Source organism: Microcaecilia unicolor, unplaced genomic scaffold, assembly GCF_901765095.1.
Source record: "Microcaecilia unicolor unplaced genomic scaffold, aMicUni1.1, whole genome shotgun sequence".
NCBI classification, from domain to species: domain Eukaryota; kingdom Metazoa; phylum Chordata; class Amphibia; order Gymnophiona; family Siphonopidae; genus Microcaecilia; species Microcaecilia unicolor.
Window position 1 is genome coordinate 112,065 of NW_021963138.1, and position 23,584 is coordinate 135,648.

General features: G+C 43.1%; 1 protein-coding gene across 1 annotated transcript; it reads right to left on the reverse strand.

Moving 5' to 3' along the window:
* Nucleotides 1–8,540: 8,540 nt before the first annotated feature.
* LOC115458996 (ly6/PLAUR domain-containing protein 6B-like) lies at nucleotides 8,541–22,655 on the reverse strand. Its single transcript, XM_030188857.1, is given in 5 exon segments — nucleotides 8,541–10,571; nucleotides 17,394–17,524; nucleotides 19,469–19,567; nucleotides 22,539–22,578; nucleotides 22,581–22,655. Coding segments are annotated over 5 exon segments (513 nt in total). The 3' UTR covers nucleotides 8,541–10,403.
* Between the last annotated feature and the right edge of the window lie 929 nt (nucleotides 22,656–23,584).

Here is a 23,584-nt window from a genome sequence, read left to right on the forward strand (position 1 = left end):
CCCCCCCCCCACCTGTTACATTTGTGGTGCTAAATGTGAGCCCTCCAAAACCCACCACAAACCCACCACATCTAGGTGCCCTCCTTCACCCATAAGGGCTATGGTAGTGGTGTACAGTTGGGGGTAATGGGTTTTGGGGGGCTCTGCACACAAGGGAAGGGAGCTATGTACCTGGAAGCAATTTGTGAAGTCCACTGCAGTGTCCCCTAGGGTGCCCGGTTGGTGTCCTGGCATGTCAGGGGGGCCAGTGCACTACAAATGCTGGCTCCTCCCACGACCAAAGGGCTTGCATTTGGTCATTTCCGAGATGGGAGTCCTTGGTTTCCATTATCGCCGAAAATCAAATGACCAAGCCTAGGGACAACCATCTCTAAGGACGACCTAAATTTCAGGATTTAGGTGTCCCCGCCCCTCCACCGGGATGTTTTGCGAGGACATCCTCAGCAAAACTTGGGCATCCCTTTCGATTATGCCCCTCATAGAAAACATTATATGTAAGCTATTTTCTCATGCCACACTTAGGATGGAAAACTATAAATATGGCTCTACCCAAAGGATTTATGCATCTCCCTTTGAGAGTTAGGCTCCTAAATCAGCCTCTTGAAAATTTACTAGGACCAAGTGCATACATTTTTGCTCAAAATTTCACTGAAAAAGTGAATGGCAACAGAGGCAAATGTAAGGCAGGGGAAAAAAAGTTAGGTGATTTGCACAAATTTTCAGCACTAGACTCATAATTCTAGGCAAATGAAGGGCAGGCCTACATTTTTAAGCATAACTTTTAAGCTCTTAAATTATGATGGATTTTTACCTGAAAACAAAGGATCCTAACTTGGGCTAAAAATAGGGCACATATGCAGGAGTTCAGCTTAAATAGTAAGGGATAAAGGGATTTATTTAAAGCAATATTCTTTACATGGCTTTCTCTCTCTCTAACAGCACAGTTTATGTTATTAAGCATGCTGTGCATGCCCACTTATGGTTTTGTGAACTTGGATGTAATATATGCTGACGACACTTACCTTGGCTTCTCAAGCACCCTAACAGCTGCTCTCCACTAAATCTTTATATGTACCTTGAAAGCAGCAAAGGTCTTGTAAAAGTACTTCACTAATCTACCATATCAATCACTTTGCATGGTCTGTGCCCCTAGGTCACAAAGAAGACTATTTGAATAGTGTATTATCAACAACTCTTAGATGTCTGCAATTAAAAAATGGTAAATTGTAAGACAAATGGGCCTACGTACTGAAATCATTTCCAGGATGCAGGAGAGAGTTTCAGCCTGTGCACAACATACAATTCTAAAATTAGATTATCAATAATCATGCAGAATCTTGTACCCTAATTGGTTAATCATAACCATGACTGAAGGAGTAACGTAATGGCAGTGGTGGCCCAAGGCAAGATGGCACCTGAGGCAGGGCCAAGATGCCACTGCCCCTCTCCCCCAGGCTAAGTTTAACTTCTTTATTCATGTTCCAAAATCTGGCAACATCAGTGATTATAATACGCTCCCCTGCCTCCAGCACCGGCCTCTTCTCTACTGCAGCCATCTCTGACGAAACAGGAAGTTACATCAGAGAGGCGGCCGCAGGAAACAGAAGAGGCGGGTGCCAGTAGCAGAGTAGCGTATTGAATTTGCTGCTGCTGGTGGCTTTTGGAACAAGAAGAAGAATGTAAATCTCGGGGAACAGAGTGGAGGAAGGAAGGGAGAGATGCCACTCCCCGAAGAGTGCCACCTGAGGCCCCCACCTCAGGTGGCCTAACGGTCAGGCCACCCACACCCAATGGTTGAAACCTTCTGCTCAGTGTGCTGCTGTGGCTAAGAAAGCAAATAGAATGTTAGGTATTATTGGGAAAGGAATGGAAAACAAAAATGAGGTTGTTATAATGCCTTTGTATTGTACCATGGTGCGACCGCACCTCGAATATTGTGTTCAATTCTGGTCACCATATCTCAAAAAAGATATAGTGGAATTAGAAACGGTGCAGAGAAGGGCGACAAAAATGATAAAGGGAATGGGACGACTTCCCTAAGAGGAAAGGCTAAAGCGGCTAGGGCTCTTCAGCTTGGAGAAAAAGCAGCTGAGGGGAGATATGATAGAGGTCTATAAAATAATGAGTGGAATGGAACGGGTAGATGTGAAGCATCTGTTTACACTTTCCAAAAATACTAGGACTAGGGGGCATACGATGAAGTTACAATGTAGTAAATTTAAAACAAATTGGAAAAAATATTTCTTCACTCAATGTGTAATTAAACTCTGGAATTCGTTGCCAGAAAATGTGGTAAAGGCGGTTAGCTTAGCGGAGTTTAAAAAAGGTTTGGATGGCTTCCTAAAGAAAAAGTCCATATTCCATTATTAAATGGACTTGGGGAAAATCCACTATTTCTGGGATAAGCAGTATAGAATGTTTTGTACTTTTTTGGGATCTTGTCAGGTATTTGTGACCTGGATTGGCCACTGTTGGAAACAGGATGCTGGGCTTGATTGACCTTTGGTCTTTCCCAGTATGGCAATACTTATGTACTTATGCTGGGAACCAGAAAAGCCAGAGTTCAAATCCCACTGTAGCTCCTTGTGATTGCAGACTAAATACATAGCGGGTATTTTATAAAATGTACCCAAAGTTAGGCACTCAACTTAGTGTGGGAATTTTGCATATAGATTCAATATCCACATACAAAGTAATTAACCAAATTGATGATAGAAACATACAAACATGACGGCAGATAAAGGCCACATGACCCATCCAGTCTGCCCATCCTATGTAACCCCTAATTCTTCCTGTTCCTACGCGATCCCACATGCTTATCCCATGCCTTTTTAAATTCTGGAACAGTCAATAATTGGCATTAACAAGCATTTAATTGGCAGTCATTAGGTGTTATGCACAGATCTGTCCTAAGTCCTATTCTGTAACATGCATACCTAATTTTCACAGTGTGCAACCCCAAAAGGGGCATGGACAGGTCAGGGTCATTCCTAGAATTTAGCAGCGGTGTTATACAATACCTGCATTTCTGCACCTGCCATTATTTGAGCGCCAGGATGATCCGTGCTGAGCTAGTATTTCATTGAGGCTGTTCCATGCAGAATGACCTTTACAGAATACTAGCTTAGTGCGGATTATCTCGGCACCTAACTTTGGCCAACCTTTACAGAATGCCTCCGTTAACTCACCATTGCCTCAGGTACAAGCTTAAGAGTGAAAGCCCTCCAGCAACAGGAAAATACCTACTGTACCCAAATGTAAATCATCTTGCCTGTTGATACTACTACTACTTAACATTTCTAGAGCGCTACTAGGGTTACGCAGCGCTGTACAAAATAAACAAAGAAGGACAGTCCCTGCTCAAAGGAGCTTACAATCTAAAGAACAAAATGTCAAGTTGAGCAGACTAGATTTCCTGGGTAGAGGTGTAGAGGTTAGGTGCTGAAGGTGACGTTGAAGAGGTGGGTTTTAAGCAGAGATTTGAAGATGGGCAGGGAGGGGGCCTGGTGTATCTTGCCTGTTGATAAGATGTAACACTTGTCTTCCTGAGCATTATTGCATCTATAGAATCTATTGCCCGAGTTCAATCCTCAAGGACTGCAAGCAGACAAGGTTCTTGGGATAATCTCTCATGAATATGGAATGAGAGAGATCTGTATACAATGGATGTAGTGGGCATGCAAACTCGCATATGCATATTCATGAAGGAAATCCTGAAAGCCCAGGCTGCTCACAGCTTTGATGACTGAGCTTGGTCAAGCTTGTGTTGTAGTAACCAAGGGCTAAGAATGTTTGATGGCATCATGACTGAGCTGTTAGGGATGCTGCTGCTAAAATTAAACAGGCCATTTTGGGTACAAGATAATGTATTTAAATATCACAATAAAACATTTTCATCCTGCTTTAAGTAATACATCTGGCATTTACAAGCTCTTTTTTGCATCCCATCATATGGAACAATTTATCCTCCACCGAGAATGTGAAGTGTTTGCTAATAACTGAAAGAAGTGAATTAGAATAGCTGTCCATACTGTAAAACAAATACTGAATGACAACACAATGCATGCCTGTTAGAAAAACAGTTAATGGTTTTCAATGAAAGTAGTCTTGCAAGATGATTAGAGAAAGCAATTTCAAACTACTCAGCTAATAGTCTGCCAAGAAACTGACATGCAAGTGGCAGTCCCTGTAATAAGTCAATTCTGACTTAGTAATTTACCTTTACCTTACCTTTTAGTCTTAGCAACAGACTCCAACTGTGCTAGGTATGTGTAAGTGTAAGACCAGAGCAAGTCTCTAACCAAAGGGACAAATGCAGAATGTGGCCAGCTGTGTTTCAACAGTTGCACCTTTTCTAGCTGCATTTCATGTCAGCTTGTACAGATTGAAGTGCAATGGAAATTGTGACCAACTAGATCAGGTGTCTAAAATTCACCTCTGTCCATGACCGAACAACCTCTAGAAAATGTAGAGTTTTTAATTTTCATTACGCAGCTAAGGGGCCCTTTTACTAAGCTGTGCTAACAAGGGCCATGTGTTATAATTAGTGCATGTAAGCTGAGGACACTTTTAATGTGGATGTAAAATGGCCGCATTTCCATATTTTCTATTAATAAACAGGTGCTAATTTCCAAATTAACACATGGCCATTAGCACATAAGCCCCAACACCTTTTGAGTAGGCGGAAAGGGCAAATGTGCTAACAATGCATTAATCAATTGGTGTGCAGCAATATTCCTGGACTGAGAGACTCGCTGAGGCTTCAGCTTGAGTCTCAGAGGAGGAATCCGCTTCTTTACCATTGGAAGTCTGCCACAGACTGCAGGGTGAGATAACAGGATTTGCTACCTATTAGTTAGGGGATAACTAGTTCTTGGCTTTTGTCTGAGACAGATGGGTTTTATGTCATGACTTATGGTCTGTGAATTTAGCTGCTGTGTATTTTGCATAAGACGTGGTGTAAGTTCTTATAATCATTAGGATATCAGTATTGTGATTGGTTGTGTAATCACTCATTTAGTTAGTCCATTAGGATAATCATATATCATTATCTATATTTTGGTGATAATCTATTTTTATAGCAAGTTATTTTGTATTTTGCTTCAGAAATATTTATATATATATTTCTTTACCTAATAAATAATATATACATTCCATCTGTGGCATTGTTCCTTTTTTCAGCACATCTAGCTAGCCATAGGGCCAAAGAGGTACGCTTCCCCTAGACACGAGTCCAGAATAATTGCTATTTAGTAGTGTTCAGTCAGCTAAGTACCTCAGGATATATATATATATATATTAGGAGTTGTCCTCCTGGATATATACCCCTACAGAGCCTTGACTGACATTTTTTAAATATGGCGGTGCCGGGCAGGGGGAATAGTGGCAGCACAGCGGACAGGAAAGAACATGTTCCCCCTTGCAGAGGCCACTAGATTACCAGCAGTGTGACTGTCAAGTTAGGAATGGGGAGGGGCTGTAGTGTGCAGCGGCGGGCATCCGGGAATAGCCTTTGGGCCCTTGGGCACTGCCCGGTTGCCTGAATGGTCAGTCCGCCCCTGCCCCACGGTAGTGCATTTTGAACTTACTGCTGCTTAGTAAAAGGACCCCTAAATTTGTTATTCTCAATCTGAGAAGAGCTTTCTGTCATGCCACCTCCTATACAGAAGAAAACATAAGTAAATCTTTCAATACAGGAACAGACATCAGTGAAACGTGTAATGTAAATAATTCACAACAGACATTTCCCCCCTGCGCGATTTCATGTGTAAATATAGATTTTATAACTACGCATGTAGATTGTGTTAAACAGCTCTTAAGCACTAATTGACAAAAATTAGAATTTGCACACATATATTGCTAAGCGTATTCTGTAATGTACTGTGCCTAAATTCTAAAGTGCATAGGCAAAAAGGGGCGTTTTGTGGGCATTCCAAAATCTCCACGCATTGTTATAAAATATGAGACAGTTGCGAATAAATCTACATGCAGGGATTTACACCAGCTTTTCACTGGCATAAATGGATGTGCATAGATTCAATCGTATTAACTATGCCTAAGCATATTCTAAATACCACATGGAGGGGCATAATCGAACGCGAACGCCCATGTGTAAAAACGTCCATCTCCGGAGAAGGCGCCGTGAAGAGGCGGAGCGAACCGTAAAATCGAAACGAGATGACCGTCCATCTTCGGTTTCGATTATACGGTTCGGCCCGCTGAAATCCCATCATTTGTGTCGACTCTAGAGATAGACAACACAAATGATGAGATCGCTGGACCTAGAGATGGCCGTCCGCGGTTTTCAGTGATAATCAAAACCGCTGCCGGCCATCTCAAAAACGGACCTAATCCAAGCCATTTGGTCGTGGGAGGGGCCAGCATTCGTAGTGCACTGGTCCCCCTGAGATGCCTCTATGCCAGCCTCAAATATCATACCTAGCTCCATGACAGCAGTATGCAGGTCCCCCCAGCAATTTTAGTTTAGTTGGTGCTGCGCGGGACCCATGCAGAGAGCAAAAATCGGAAGAAAAAAAACCATGCAAGTGCAGTCAGGGACGTCCAAAAAAAAAAACCATTTAAGTGCAGTCAGGGACATCCAAATTAAAACAATAGTAATAGGGGGATTCAAACCAGCCACTGTCTGATTACAAGACTTGTGCTCTAACCACTGCACCACTTATTCAGCTGCCTAGAGCTCCTTCCCTTTCCATTAAGTCCCTCCAAGTTTCTGTCAGCCAATCACAGCTCGTTTAGCTGACACGGATGTCAGGTAAATGAGCTGTGATTGGCTGACAGAAACTTGGAGGGACTTAATGGAAAGGGAAGGAATGTCTACACAACTGAATAAGTGGTGCAGTGGTTAGAGCACAAGTCTTGTAATCAGACAGTGGCTGGTTTGAATCCCCCTATTACTATTGTTTTAATTTGGATGTCCCTGACTGCACTTGCATGTTTTTTTTTTTTTTGGACATCCCTGACTGCACTTGCATGGTTTTTTTTTTTGGACGTCCCTGACTGCACTTGCATGTTTTTTTTTTCTTCCCATGTTTGCTCTCTGCATGGGTCCCGCGCAGCACCAACTAAACTAAAATTGCTGGGGGGACCTGCATACTGCTGTCATGGAGCTAGGTATGGTATTTGAGGCTAACATAGAGGCTGGAAAAATATTTAAACAGTTTGTTTTTTAGGGTGGGAGGGGGTTAGTGACCACTGGGGGAGTCAGGGGAGATCATCCCCGATTCCCTCCGGTGGTCAGCTGGTCAGTTTGGGCACTTTTTGGAAGCTTGGTTGTGAAAAAAACAGGACCAACTTTGTGTGGACTAAATGCTCGTCGGGGACGTCTTGCTTCTTTCCATTATCAGGAGCGGAGGTCCATCTGTTAACCACGCCCCGGAACGCCCCTGTTCCGCCTTCGCTACCGTTCGGCCACGCCCCCGAGAATTTCGCCCGTCCCCGTGATGGAAAGCAGTTGGGGCCGTCCAAATTCAGCTTTTGATTATACCTGTTTTTGAGACGGACGTCCATCTCCTGATTTGTGTCGGAAGATGGGCGTCCGTCTCTTTCGAAAATAAGCTGGATAGTAACATAGTAGATGACGGCAGAAAAAGACCTGCACGGCCCATCCAGTCCGCCCAACATGTAAATCTATGCATGGTATTTAGAATACGCTTAGTCGTAATTGCCTAGTGAACGTTAATTTTAGGCGCTATATATATAGAATTGGGCCCTTTAAGTTAAATGCTTCTTTACTACTACTACTACTACTTAACATTTCTAGAGCGCTACTAGGGTTACGCAGCGCTGTACAAATTAACAATTAAGGACGGTCCCTGCTCGGAAGAGCTTACAATCTAATGGACGAAATGTCAAGTTGGGGTAGATAAGTTTCCTGAGAAGTGGTGTAGTGATTAGGAGCCGAAGGCGACATTGAAGAGGTGGGCTTTGAGCATTGATTTGAAGATGGGTAGGGAGGGGGCATGGCGTATGGGCTCAGGGAGTGTGCTCCAGGCATGGGGTGAGGCAAGATAGAAGGGACGGAGCCTGGAGTTGGAGGTGGTGGAGAAGGGTACTGAAAGGAGGGATTTGTCTTGAGAGCGGAGGTTACGGGTAGGGACGTAAGGGGAGATGAGGGTAGAGAGGTACGGAAGGGCAGGAGAAAACATTTTTTACTAAATGTAATTGCAATGCAACACCATTCATGGGAAAAAGAATTAAGATGTTTGCAAATTTACAAATAAAACAGAAGAAAAGAAAATAGCAGTAGATCATAAAAAGAGAAAGGAATCTACCTGTAATGAAAACATGCAGGTTAACTCTGCAAACCGTGAGAGAAAATAATTAGAAATCTACCACAACTTGATCAGTGAAGCAAATGAGGATCCCCCCTTCATAAGAACATAAGAGTAGCCGTACTGGGTCAGACCAATGGTCCATCTAGCCCAGTATCCTGTTTCCAATAGTGGCCAAGCCAGATCACAAGTACCTGGCAGAAACCCAAATCAAGGCAACACTCCATGATACCAATCCCAGGCAAGCAGCTGCTTCCCCATGTCTGTCTCAATAACAGATGAACTATTCTACAATACTGAATTTCCTAAGGTATAATACATACATATCTCAAAGTAACCTATCCAACACCAATGTGGTCTCCTTTAATCATATCTGAAGCCAGCAAGCATGGGAACACGAATATCCAAAACACATGTCTAGCAAAACGAAGAAAAATTCATACTGCAGTAACATCTTTTAGGCAGTGTAGGTGTTACTGTCTTCTGTCCTGTACCAAAAAGGAACAGCAACATATTAATGCTGATACTGTAAAAATCTACTCCTATGAAATGCAATTTTTAAGCCTTTTTCTTGGTTACACATGATGGATTATTACATCCGACTGATCGTCTGATATGTTTTCTAGTGGGTGGCTCTCTTTAATGCAATGGAGAGTCCCTACCTCTAGAGCTAGAACCACACCCATAAAGTTTGGAAATCTCTCAACAGAAATAGAAGTCAAAAATATAAAGGCAACATCTTTAGACTGGAGTAACTATACAAGTGGACTAATACAACAACTTAATATCTTTATCCAAATGTCCAACTTATTGCAATCGTTCACGATGTAAATGAGCTTTAAACCCATCTCACCTATGCAATATGCATGATTGTATTCTTGAGTATGGCAATGTCTTCAGGAGCCAAATATCAACATCAAGATTCTTCCAACTACAAAAAGGCTTCAGAAGGACGTTTTTGCAGTTTTATTATTCCTCTGCTAGAGGAGTTTAGGTTACAGTGGTTATGTTCCATGTGCTGAGTTACATGGCCAGAATCGTATTGTGGCTTACCCTTAGTTTTCCAAATAAGGAAGGAATGTGCACATCAGCTGGTTGATCTTCTAAGGCAGTTAATGGCATTCCAGTGTCAGACTAATGTCAAAGCCAAGAGATGCAATGACTAGGTTTTAATAATGTGTATATTTGGGATGTTAAATTATTCCACTCTGGTCGCCAGAATTCTTCTGGGTCCGAGTGAGATTCTCGAAAGCACAACTGATGAATGTGATGTTTATCAAAATCTGAACACTAAACTCAGCAAAATACCAATGGATCCCAGTTCTGGTGAACGTTTTTGCCAAACAGATATTCACAGAGACATGTAAACTGCAGGGAGGTTTACTCACTTCCTTGCTAATCACAATCTACCAAACAAATAAGGCCTCGGCAATGTGTCACACTTATGACTCAAGTTCCAGTTCCCATTGTGGGAATGTGGCATCACTCTCCTAGAAAGTATTAAACAAACATGAAGCCTAAGAACACAGTGGCTGTTTGCCCTTGTGAAAATTTAACCTGGGTTCTTTTCCCCTATTCATTTACATTGACAGAAATACAGCTATTTCGAATGAGTTCAGCGTCTTCATGCCATTGCCTTGGACTACCTTTATCTGTGCCATCACTCAGAACAAGAGAATAATAATTTTCATTAAGAGCACTAAAATATTCACAGCTTTGATGAACAAAACATTTGTTCTTTTAATTAGTTTATTAGAATACTCATTATTGATAGATGATATCCAAATGTCCTTGCCAGGTGTCTTTCCATAAATTATGGAGGAAGGTAGGTGAAAGTCGCTGGCCCATTTTCCATTATTCTAGACTATTAGTAAAATGTGAAATTAATTGAACGGCTAATACTTTGCTCAGTCTTGAACTTTGCATCAACTTTGGAAGACCGTACCAGAGTACTTAAGTCACGACAATGTGTAGTTTCTTTGTTTACAAAGTTTCAAGTTGGCTGAAGATGTAGAACTTGTCATGTCAATGCAGGTTCTTGATTCAGAGTTGTCCTTCTTGGATCCTTCTAAATGTGTCTCTATGGATGATACAGGACAGGTGGACACTGTGTCATAGTAAGTGCATTCCAGCCATGAGTGCGGTAAGCATTGGAATACTTATCGTTCTCCTTCTGGCATCTGAAGTCCTGCGAGCATGCATCACTGAAAATACTGCATTGGTGTGATTTGTTGGAACCTCTATATTACAAATCATCCCTTCACAGCAGGAAACACACTCCTGTAAATAAAAGGAAGATGACAGGTGAAGCATTCACTGAAGACACACATAGTACAGCATACTGTAAGTTCCTTTGGCAGACAGGTCCCTATGATAAGCTGCTAGAGTACATGGAAAAATATAGCTCTCATATATTTCACACAAAGACAGCAGTGGGTGTCTGAGCAAATAGTTCATAATTATCAAAGGTCCGTCAATTCATCAAAAACTGATGTCAGAATTGCTAATGGATATTATACCCATGAATGGAAGACATTTTGCTCATTTAAATGGCTGTTTACTCTTGTACTTTTCCTACTAGTGCACACTGAGGTCTTGTAGAGATTCAGGGTTGGATTTCTTTGCCCTGGATGGTTTGGAGTAATTCTCTACAGTAGGCACCAACATTTATGTGCACAAATGTTTACAATACAGTGTTATTCTATAAGTATGCACATACTGTATCTTCAGTAGTGCAGTTTACAGATGGGCAGAGAGTAGGCAGGGCACAAAGTTATTTATGTATTTCTATTTAACTCATACTTTTTTCAGTAGTAGCTCACGTTGAGTTGACATTCAGGTACATTAGGTATTTATATATGCCACCTGCAAGCCCAAAATCTATCAAAGCAATGTACATTTAGGTACACTAGGCATTTTTCTGTCCCTGTAAAGCTCATAATTTAATTTGTTACCTGAGACAATGGAAAATTATATCACTTGCCCAAGATCACAAAAGTAGCCGCAGGATTTGCCAGCCTAGTGCTCTAAGCACTAAGATATTCCTCCACACCATTATGTGCATGTCACTGAAACTTAGAGCTGGAGTAAATGTGTGCCTATGGCTGGTGTAAGAGCTCAACCCTAAGTGTATGAACACAGTAAATCTAGTATTCCATAAAGAAAAGTAGGTCCCTAGCAGGCTTATTCTCGAAAGAAAAGGATGCCCATCTTTCGACACAAATCGGGTCGGCAAAATCGGCATAATCAAAAGCCGATTTTGGGCGTCCTCAATTGCTTTCCATCGCGGGGATGACCAGAGTTCACGGGAGCATGTCAGAAGAGTAGCGAAGGCGGAACTGGGGCGTGCTTAACATATGGGCGTCATTGGCCGATAATGGAAAAAAGAAGGGCGTCCCTGACGAGCACTTGGCCAACTTTACTTGGTCCATTTTTTCTTGCGACCAAGCCTCAGAAAGGTGCCTGAACTGACCAGATGACCACCAGAGGGAATCGGGGATGACCTCCTCTTACTCCCCCAGTGGTCACTAACCCCCTCCCACCTTAAAATATTTTTTTGCCAGCCTCTATGCCAGCCTCAAATGTCATACCCACCTCCCTGACAGCAGTAAGCAGGTCCCTGGAGCAGTTTTAGTGGGTGCAGTGCACTTCAGCCAGGCGGACCCAGGCCCATCCCCCCTACCTGTTACACTTGTGGTGGTAAATATGAGCCCTCCAAAACCCACTGTACCCACATGTAGGTACCCCCCTTCATTTCTTAGGGCTATGGTACTGGTGTACAGTTGTGGGAAATGGGTTTTGAGGGGGGGAGTTGGGGGGCTCAGCACCCAAAGTAAGGGAGCTATGCACCTGGGAGAAATTTCTGAAGTCCACTGCAGTGCCCCCTAGGGTGCCTGGTTGGTGTCCTGGCATGTCAGGGGGACCAGTGCCCTATGAATTCTGGCTCCTCCCACAACCAAAGGGCTTGGAATTGGTCGTTTTTGAGATGGGCATTTTCGGTTTCCATTATGGCCAAAAACCGGGGATGACCATCTCTAAGGTCGACCATCTCTAAGGTCGACCTAAATGTTGAGATTTGGGCGTCCCCGACCGTATTATCGAAACGAAAGATGGACACCCATCTTGTTTTGATAATACGGGTTTCCCCACCCCTTCGCTGGGTCGTCCTCAGGAAAACTTGGGCGCCCCGTTCGATTATGCCCCTCCATTTTCCTTTATAAATAGGCTCCTACCAGGTGCCCTCTGGGTGCTTATTTATAGGTGCACAATTATAAAATTACCTTCTATGGGAGCAATTCTATAAGTGGGTTCCCTCCTTTTAGGCATCCCAATGCCACATGCTGACAGCCTATTCTATAACAGCAATAGAGGCAGACTGAATTTCAGTTTCAGCACCGAAACCGACATGAAATCTGGATTTGGGTGTCAAAAATGCCCATGCATTTTCAGTGGAAACTGAAACCATAGCCCCTGCCCTCCTGCCACCATGCCTCCCCCGGCTGCCAACCAACTTCGCCCTCTCCCCCCTTCTGTAGGCCATCCCCAAGCCTACCTTCAAAAAGCCCTAGTGGTCTAGTGGCCTGTTTTGCGGCAGGAGCACCCCTGAGTTGCTCCTGCCCTCACTGGCTGCATTGTCAAAACGGCATGAGTGACTTCTTGCAGCAACCTTGTGAGACTGCCACGGTAGGCCGCGGCTTCCATTTTGGAATTGGAGGCGGCGTAAGCAATTCCAAAATGGCAGTTGCAATCTCCCACAGTCTCATGTGGCTGCAGCAGGAAGACGCAGCCATCATTTGACAATGCAGCCAGCGGGGGCAGGAGTAACTCAAGATTCTCCTGCCCCAAAGAGGCCCCTAGACCATCAGGGCTTTTAGAAAGTAAGCCTAAAGAGGGCCTACAGAGGGGTGGGGTAAAACAGTGAAGTTAGTGGGAGGCCTGGAAGGGGGCACAGTTTTCTGTCAGGGCAGGAGGAGGGAGGCTGACTCAGGGGGACAGGCTTGTGGTGGTAGCAGGGGTGGGGCCACAGTTTCAGTTTTAGTCATCCTCTAAAACAGCATCTGGGCACCTGATTCTGTTATAGAATACTATCAGTCGCACCAGCCTTTGACCTGATGTCATCATTCTAAAGTAAATGTAGCAGTTGTGCATGTAACTGACAATCTTCTGTAAATTACACATGCAAGTGCAGCACTGCCCATGCCCCTCCCATGCTTCACCCATGTGAATGCTCCCTTGCCTTTACACACTATTCCACTTATGCATGCCCTTACAGAAAAGTGCTCAAACTTGATGCATTTATGTATTCAAGTGGTGTGTACATGCAGGCGCTCGGTTATAGGACTGCTCTTTATCCCCCTCATTCTCTAAAATCAGGTGCCATGTGTATGTAGATGTTATAAAATACTAGCACATACGTGTATGTTATGCACACATACACACAGAAGTATGAGCTCTGCATGCAGCAGTATTCAATAATGTAAGCAAACAACTGCTTTACCATGCAAATGAGAGGGGTGGGGGGTAATACGTGTGGGCAGAGCATGGGTGGGTCACTTAGGTACGCCAATTTACACCTGCCGTAGACCTGGCAAAAGTGGGCATGCCGACTAAGCTAGTATTCTATAATGGAATCTGGGTGCAGCTGGATGCAAAGTTTTCTCAATGAGCTCTTCCCCACAAAGAGTGCATATGGAGAAATTAGAGAAAGAAAATTGAGTTAGCTATTTATCAGGATTTATTTACTACCTTTTTGACGAAATTCAAAGTATAAACCCCAGATGTAAGCAATGGACATTTACAGAGTAAAAATATATTCAAACAGTACACATAAAGGGGCATAATCGAACGGAAACGTCTATCTCCATGGGCGTTTATCTCCGAGAACGGGTCCGTGAAGGGGCGGACCGAAGCGTATTTTCGAAAAACATGGACGTTATCTTTTTTTGAGCTGGGCGTATTTGTTTTTCAGTGATAATGGAAACCGAAAGCGCCCAGCTCAAAAACGAATAACTCCAAGACATTTATTCGTGGGAGGGGCCAGGATTCGTAGTGCACTGGTTCCCCTCACATGCCAGGACACCAACCGGGCACCCTAGGGGGCACTTTTACAAAAAAAAAAAACAAAGTAAAACAGCTCCCAGGTGCATAGCACCCTTCCCTTGTGTGTTGAGCCCCCCAAATCCCCCTCAAAACCCACTGCCCACAAGTCTACACCATTACTATAGCCCTAAGGGGTGAAGGGGGGCACCTACATGTGGGTACAGTGGGTTTGGGGGGCGGTTTGGAGGGCTCCCATTTACCAGCACAAGTGTAACAGGTGGGGGGGGATGGGCCTGGGTCCACCTGCCTGAAGTCCACTGCACCCCCTAATAACTGCTCCAGGGACCTGCATACTGCTGCCAGGGAGGTGGGTATGACATATTTTGTGGTGGGAGGGGGTTTGTGACCACTGGGGGAGTCAGGGGAGGTCATCCCCGATTCCCTCCAGTGGTCATCTGGTCATTTAGGGCACTTTTTGGGGCCTTATTCGTGGAAAAACAGGGTCCAGGAAAAGTGCCCTAGATTCTCGCTAAAAACGCACATTTTTTTCCCATTATCGGCGAAAGGCGCCCATCTCTGATCGCCCGATAACCAAGCCCCAGTTCCGCCTTCACCACGCCTTCGACACGCCCCCATCAACTTTGTCCGCATCCGTGACGGAGTGCAGTTGAAAACGTCCAAATTCGGCTTTCGATTATACCGCTTTATTCGTTTTTGTGAGATAAACGTCTATCTCCCGATTTGGGTCACAATATAGGCGTTTTTTCTATTTCGATTATAAGCAGGATAGTGGCATAGTTTGCTACTTATAATACACAATAAAACATCTTAAGATAGCAAAGGAGACCAACGGAGATTGAACATAGTACTCGGCATGTGATATTGAGGTGTTGAAATTGTGACACCCAGTTATAGAATCCTCTCCCCCCCCCCCCCCCCCCCCCCAATATGTTGTCCAACCAGAAATGGGAGTCAGACTGTCTAGTTTTCAGATTCTTGTCATGGGCAAGTGAAATACTTGTAGAGTACAGGGCTCTGGTGATGAAATTTTATTTATTTGTTGCATTTGTATCCCACATTTTCCCACCTATTTGCAGGCTCAATGTGGCTTACATAGTACCATGATGGTGATCGCCAATTCCGGTATGAGAAATACAGAGTGGTATTGCGTTAGAGTTCAAGAGTGGTATTGTAAATTAAGTAGAGGAGTTGAGTTTTGTCCAGCTCCATTATAGGTTTTGTTGTGTTGCATGTTTCTGGAAATGGAAGACAAAGCGAAGGACTGGCTGCTAACAAATAAATATGTATGATTTACTTGCTACGTGGACAGTCCCCAATAAAAGAGGATATACTGCCTGGCTAACACAAGGGCCCTGGATAAATGGGATGGCTTGGATACACACCCTTGCAATGCAAAGAAAACACAGAAAATAAAATTACAGATCACCTACAAAGAACACAAAGAAAATTCCTGTTATTCTATCTTACCTGTCTGTATGTTCCATCTCTGCTTGTGTCCTTCTATTAAGATGTTTTAATGTGTATTCTGTTGACATCGTAAGTTTGTTCCTATGCCATAATGTGTACCGTTTGAATACTTTTAATGCTGAAATTGTCTATTGCTTATGTCCAGCTTATTCTTTGAATTATAAAGGCAGTGAATAAATACATTTCATTAACTAATTACTCCATATGCATTCTTTGTGAGAACTCATTAAGAAAGCAATGGATCCATTTGTCTGTCAGTCTTGACGAGCATACAACAGCCTCTCTCTGCGTCCAGGTTGGAGAGGAGGACTCGCAAAAGTATGTTGTGGGAACTTTCACCATTAAACTCTGTGAAGAAGGTTTATACACAAAGGCAAACATATCTTAAAATGTTTGCCTCTCACACACAAAGGCACAGTTCTGATGGAATAAGTCAGTAGCCAGTATTTCATATTCCATTTGTAGTTCGGTGCACAAACGAAATGACTGGATACTGAACAGGTATGGTTGCTACCCTCAGAAACTCTGGGGTAGGCAATCAAAAGGATTGAATTGGGTAGGAAGGCTCCTACTCTGTTAAATCTCACTGGCCAGCAAATATTCAGTAGTACATAACTGGCTAGTGCCAGGGCCGCTGAGAGACTAAGCCAGGCCTGGGGAAGGCCGACCCCCCCCCCCCCACACACACACACACACACACCAAACATGATCATTGTCGCTGCTCCCCCCCCCCCCCCCCCCCCAGATTGCTGCCGCAACTGCATTGTAAATACCTTGGCTGGCGATGAGGCCCCACCAGCAAAAGACGTTTCGCCGGCACTGTCTCTTCACTCTGCCGATTGCCTGCCCTTGCGTCTGCTTTTTCTCTCAGCACGTGCTCGGTTTCAAATCGAGCATGCGCCGAGAAGAAAAGCAGCCGCTTGGCATTGGCAAACAATGGGCAGAGTGAAGAGCAGCGCTGGAGTAAGACCTGCAGTGTCTGCTCCTCCGGGTTCCTCCCCTGCCTCCAAGGGGGGCCTGGCACTGGAGTTTTCTCTCTCCTGCTCCTGTTGGGATGCAATCACCTGGGTCCTGCCAGGAGCAGGAGAGAGAGACCCTGGCCAGGGCCAAGGGAATTTTGACCACCCCTCTCGGCGGCCCTGGCTAGTGCTATGGAGTATGGCCTCTGACCTGCGGCGTTATTCAATTAGTGTCGAGTCAGCCCGAGGACGGAATGAGGATGGAGCTGGCACTTAGCTTCTTAGCGGTGATTCTAATTCTGCTAACCGAGTAGCTGCCCAGATAAAATTAAAACAGCAAAAAGTGTGTCCTAATTTCATCCAGTCAATTATCCAGGCACTGGTCTGAATACTGACCATATCCTGAGAACTTCCGGTGGTCACCTATGGCCCGGAGTTGTCCCAGCATTGAATATACAGATCAGATTCAACCTGCAGAAATCAGCACCTTGAAATTTGCTGACCGCCGTGGGCTCAGAATCGGGGAGTCTGGTCCTCTCAGTGTAACAGAGTGCCACTCCTAACATATTACAGTCTCTGAATGAATATATTTCTGTTTACAAACTTTGATGCTTACCGTGTGCCCAGAGTCCCTGTAGTGGTGACATCCCACAGGATGACACTCCTCCTTCGTGGCACATTTTTTGGTAACAGACCTACTCCTTCCGTGACTTGCAAAATGATGAACTGTCAAACAATACTTTGTATCTGCATAGAAAAGCAAAACATTGTTTTTCTTGCACAAGCTACATTGAGCCTGCAAAAAGGTGGGATAATGTGGGATACAAATGCAATAAATAAAATAAATAATTCTTGGCATGCACTGTGTAGTCGGATTTTATTAACTATCAGAGAACAATAAATCCATCAAACAAATGTGCTATCCTCTGAGATCATCAAACAAGCATTTCCAAACGCTGTTTTCAGGCTGCATCCGATAAGGTTATTTTAAGAAGCGTTTGCGTGCCACAGTGATGGCTGTATGACTCAAAAGATGACTTTGCAAAATAAAAGTAGCTCAAAGGCATGAATGTGGCACACCATGCCGTGACAAGAACCCAAAATTCTGGTGTGAAGTTTCTCTCCAGGTCAGCAGTATTGTGAAGCCTCAATGATTTCAATGACAGAAATGAGTGAAGGACCAGCAGGGGAATTTATGGAACTTATACTTATTCTCACTCAAGAATGTACAGAGTTTTGTAAACTGACAAGATGGATGGGGGACAAGAGAAATGTTATGTTACGTTCCACCAAATTTCTATTCGCAGGTACCTTAACAGTTCTATGTGGATTACACAAATTCAAGACGACTGGATAAGCAAGCATTCCAGGAATTACAATGCACTCGCCAAGCAGGATCTAATATAACTAGCAATACATACTGTGAGATAAATGTTTTCAAAATTTTCCTAAAATACTAAATAATCAGGGATTAATCAAAATCTTGAGATGGCAGTGAATTCCAAACTAAAACTGCCCGATATTTACCATATATACTTGACCATAAACTGAGATTTTTGGACTTACTGGTCCTCCTCCCTCCTTCTTGCAGTGACCGGCACATTTTTCTCTCCTCTTCCCCCTTCCCCAACAGTGCACATTGCCTCTAAGCTACCGCTGACACAGAATTACGGTAACTGCAAGCACAGCTGGTGCAGGGCCACTTGAGCATGTAATGTCAGCATGCTAGGTGAATAACACTTCCACACCCAGGAAAACAAATAAATATCCTTGCTTAGGGTGTACAGATGACAAAACTAGCACAGAACGCTTCAGCCTGATCTGCACTAGGCCATTTTTCCTCAGTTACGCACACATTAGCGCTTAACACAGCTTGGTAAAGGGCCCCCAGTAAACAGATTGCTATTTTGAGTTTAGCACATGCCCATCACTAAGTCTTTGTCTCATTATAATTATTTATGTACAACAAAACAAAGTAATGGCATAGTCTAGTAGCTTGAGAAAATGAACAATTTAAAAATGTCAGCACAATGGAGGTTTTTGGGCTATCCAGGTCCCTTCTTTGTGGTCACATCTTATGAAGGGACCTTTGTGGTGTCAATACTCATGTTCTAGAATTCTTAGGTTAGTCAATAAGGACTAGGTTCTATATATGGTCCCTGAAAATCGGCGCCAAAAATATTTCCACCTAGGCATATTATGTAAGCCGCGTCTAGATTTAGGTGCGGTTTATAGGGTTATAGACTATACCTAGCAGCCATGCCTGCGCCTAACTCTAGGTGCTTCCATTTACGCCAAATAAAACTTGGTGTAAAAAAACGGCATCTAAATTAGGCATGGAGCAGGTGTATTCTATAGCCCTGTGTGTAGTTTTTACGAGTTTATTGTGTTAATACAATCATCCAGGTCCTGGCACACAGCAGGGAGGAAATGACAGACAAGGAGGTTTTCATCCAACTCCGTGCGACAGACTGAGGAAGGAAGGGGGCAGGGGTAGCAGCCCGAATGTTGGGGGGCACGGCACGACGGTGGTGTAGTTTGGGGCGGTCTTGTCCCGGGCCCGGCTGCATCTCTTGGCAGAGATGTATCTGTATAGTATCTGTATGTATCTGTATAGTACTATGTACATCTGTTATGTGCTATACAAATCATGATAATAGTGATTTTTCTGGATGAAAGTGTAACACTTACTCGGAGGACACCATTTATCTTCAGCCCATCTGTTGCAGTTGTAATTATCTACTGCATTTTCACAGGTAAAACACTTAAAGCTGTTTGGGAAAGGGGTAGCTTTGAGAAAAAAAACAGAGATATGATTATTATTTTATTGTCATTTAACATTTTTAAATTCAAAATTGAATGCAGCATATATTGTAAAGTACACTTCTTAAAATGCTGAGGTTGAAAACAGCTGTAGCCACATTAGCAAATTCCACAGTTGCTACCAGTAGCTGTTTATTAAAGCACTATATAGAAATAACAGGTAGCATTACTAAGCTATGCATTATGTTTCAATACAGGAAAACATTATTCTGCAAATAATGAGCAAATTATAAAGCAAAAGGGTGTGGTCACAGTGAAATAAAGTAGTTCTCATTGTTTCAATGCAATGCAATTTCAGTTAGTTTTATAAAGTGAGCGCTAAAATTTTATGGGCCAATTATGCTTGTAAATGATTAGAACAATATCAGGCTTATTTTCGAAAGAGAAGGGTGCCCATCTTCCGACACAAATCGGGAGATGGGCATCCTTCGCTCAGGGTCGCCCAAATCGGCTTTTAAAGCATATTCCTTTGAAAGCTACATATTTATTTCCTGGCAACCTTATACACACTTTACAACAGGCTCTGTGTTCAGCGAGCCTTTGTAAATATTTGAGAATTGGGCTTGTCCTAACCTGCCCTGACTTGGTTCTTCCCAAGACGCCCTATGCAAAGTTCTGAGGCACTCCCTCGGTTGCATGTCTAATAAGGTACTACAAGAACAGTAAAACTCAAAGTGCAGTGGTATTTATTATTAGCCTCTGAAATTCCTAAAATTAACTGTCAGATTTATGAATGTAGTGGTTTTGTTGGGATAACAGGGGAGATGAACTGAGTGCACAAACCTGCAAGCCACTTTCCCTGCACATCAATGCACCACGTCCCTAGTCTTGGCCCATGACAAATAAATAAATAAATAAAATAAATAAACTAGCAAGCTCTTCTGAAGCATTTTTGGATTTCGGCCCAGTTTGTAAAATTTATCACGTTTGGATAAAAGTTCCTTGGTGTCAACGTGCAAAAAGATCTTTTGTTTGCACATTTTTTCCATGATTTTTTTTTCCTGTCAAATGTTGTAGCAGATTGTATTTGACCACACTGCATGAATTAAAAATTATGCAAGCAGACCAAGCAAAAAAGGTGAATCTCCCATACATCAGAAAATGGGGGAAAACAGCTGAAACTTAAGCCCACAGGTAAAGACCAAGATGCTTTCCTTTGCATTGTGTAAAGCATTTCAAATTAGAAAAACAAAATCAGTTCGGGGTACTTTTACAAAATATTTTCCATGTGTAAAGCATATTTTACATGTGGAAAAGTTGCATGGCAGAAGATCGTATACAGTTATATATGCAACTACTCATAGGTGTTTCTGTGGACATAGTTTGGGTAGAGTTGCAATGCTCCTGTATATTTTATAAAATATCTTGTATTATACACATGTATGCAGTACAGGTACACATTTACATCATCTTCAGAACAGGTATAAACCTATGTTGCCTTTATAAAATAGACACTTTTTAAGCAATTTAAATAGGCGCCCTGTTATTCAATTACCCCTTAAGGGGAGATTCTATATACAGTGCCTAAAAAAAAAATCTGCGCGGAAATCAGTGCCCAAGCGCATTCTATAGCGGCGCCTAGATTTAGGTGCTGTACAAAGAATATGCTTAGTTAATATGTCAGTGCCTAAAACTACGCTCCTCTATTACATCAACGAAAATGTGGTGTAAATCCGCATGTAGATTTAGGCACACTCTACCACGCGCGTAGCGTTTGGAATGCCCACAAAATACACATTTTCCGCCCATAACCACGCCCTTTTTTGCCTACGCGTGTTAGAATTATGTGCACTGCATTACAGAATGTGCTTATCGAGTTGTGCACATAAATTCTAATTATTGCCAATTAATGCTGATTATTGCTTGTTAAGAGCTGTTACCAATGCTGATTAGCTTAAGCCAATTAAGTTACGCACATTGTTATAGAATATGCTTGGATTTTGGCGAGCTATATAGAATCCCGGGGGGGGGGGGAGGGTTAGTTGGAGCAGTAGCACTTCTCAGGGTATAAAATTGCCTGATGTATGAGGATCAGAAAACATAGGTTGTCACCTAACTCCATGTTCCTAGGAGCAGGCTACTCCAGTCCTGGCTTTACCTACCGCATGTATGATTATAGTTTGGTTGCTTCCGTGGGACAATCAAAACTACAAGTCTACGCATGTAAAAAGGAGAAAGGAGGACTGGATTAGTTTGTTCCTTAGGACATGGTGGTAATCCTAAATAAATAAACAGCTTAAAGGTGCTGAAGTATTCCATTTTTGGCTTTATGTTGTATGGTCTATAAAGTGCCCATTCTACCATCTGTACGCATTTATAATTTAATTCTGGAAAAGAATCCAAAAGTTAGCTAGCCCACCCTGTAATCAGGCATATTATAGGGATAGATACGATGTCACATTGTTTTGTTGTTCAATTCACATAACATATGATTAAATTATGGTATATAAATTGTTGGGCACACGCGATGGACCGTACTAGTCTTCATCTGCCATCATTTACTATGTTGAACTAAAAGATATGCATCATTTTATGTCTGTGAGAAAAATGCCTAGTAACTCTAGCCCAAATGTTGAGAATTCATATGCTGCACCTTCCGTAGCTATGGTAGGGACAGGGCTTTTTTTTGATGGGGTATTGAGTACTGGCACCTTTTCCATTGTCTGCTAAAATTGACCCATGGACCCCATGTTTAAGAAAGAGCTCAGGCTCTACACATCAATTCTGCCTTGTCATAGATTCGGTGACTGTTTGCAGAGGGCTTGAATATTGTGGGGTGGGTCCCTCAGTGATCACCCCACCCCTGAAGGGTGGCCCGGCATTTGAGTACCGGCACAGTTGTCGCAAGAAAAAATGCACTGGGTAGGGATATTCAAAATGCTCAAAGTGCATCAAATGTATGCTTCCCCTACTCATGGGACTGCAGGTGGATACTCACGGCCTATCTGAGGTATCACATTGTAGAAGTTGATATTTCTCTGGCTGAAACCCAATTCTTTGAGGAAGGAATGAGCTGAAGAAAACAGGCAATAAGCAGCCGATGGGATGTCTGCATAGTGCTAGGCCTGGTACCTCCTTGTGGGAAAGGGATGGGGTGGAATCGCCTAAAAGAGAAAAAAAATTAGAAAAATCTAAATTTTAAAATTATTGAATGCCCCCTGCCCCCCCCCCCCCCCTCGGTACCAAAAGAGAAAAAAAGTTTGATGCTGAAGACAACCCATCACGCCACATCAGAGCATAGCCCATGTTCAGGAAGTTGCAGGGGTTAGTGAAAGGTCAGAACTGCTTTTATTCTGGTAGAGTGTTAAGGGTTCTGGTAATGCTGTACAGGCAGAACCTAACCAGCTCTACAAAATGAAATAAAACAGAGAAGCTGGTGTGGATCACTGGGGCTGCAACTAGGGACAAAATAAAGTTCAGGAGGAAGGTAGAAAAGCTGGAAAAGAGAGGCTAAGGGAGCTGGAGGAAGTAATAAGAGAAGATGGGAAAGGAAGAGCTGAGAGACAGACGAGGCAAATGTTGAGTGAATATAGACAAAGGGATGTATGAAGCACTGAAGGGGACAGGTTAGAGAAACGGGAAAACTATAAGAGGGATCAAGGAAAGACTCTTGAAGAACAGAAAAATATTAATAGACTGAAGGTCTCTTATCCTATGGCCTTGTCACAAATCTGTGAAAAAGTGCTGTAAAATTTACAATCTAGGAATTTGACAACTGCTGTGATGTAAAGATTTCTGCTATGGCCCCTGTGGTGGCAAAGAGACCACCAGTTCATGCCACATAGGCCTCTTGTATTATAAAGCGTATCAACTTGAGATGAAGCTGAACTGCTGACCTAGAGGTGAAGGGTCTGTGGCACAGGAGCTGGCTCTGTAGTGCTGTGGGTGCTTGAGCACCCCCAATATTGAGAGAATTCCTTCTATGTGTCCAGGGAGGGGTTATTTCCATTGGGCTTAGCACCCCCCTTAATTCTGAAAAGTTGG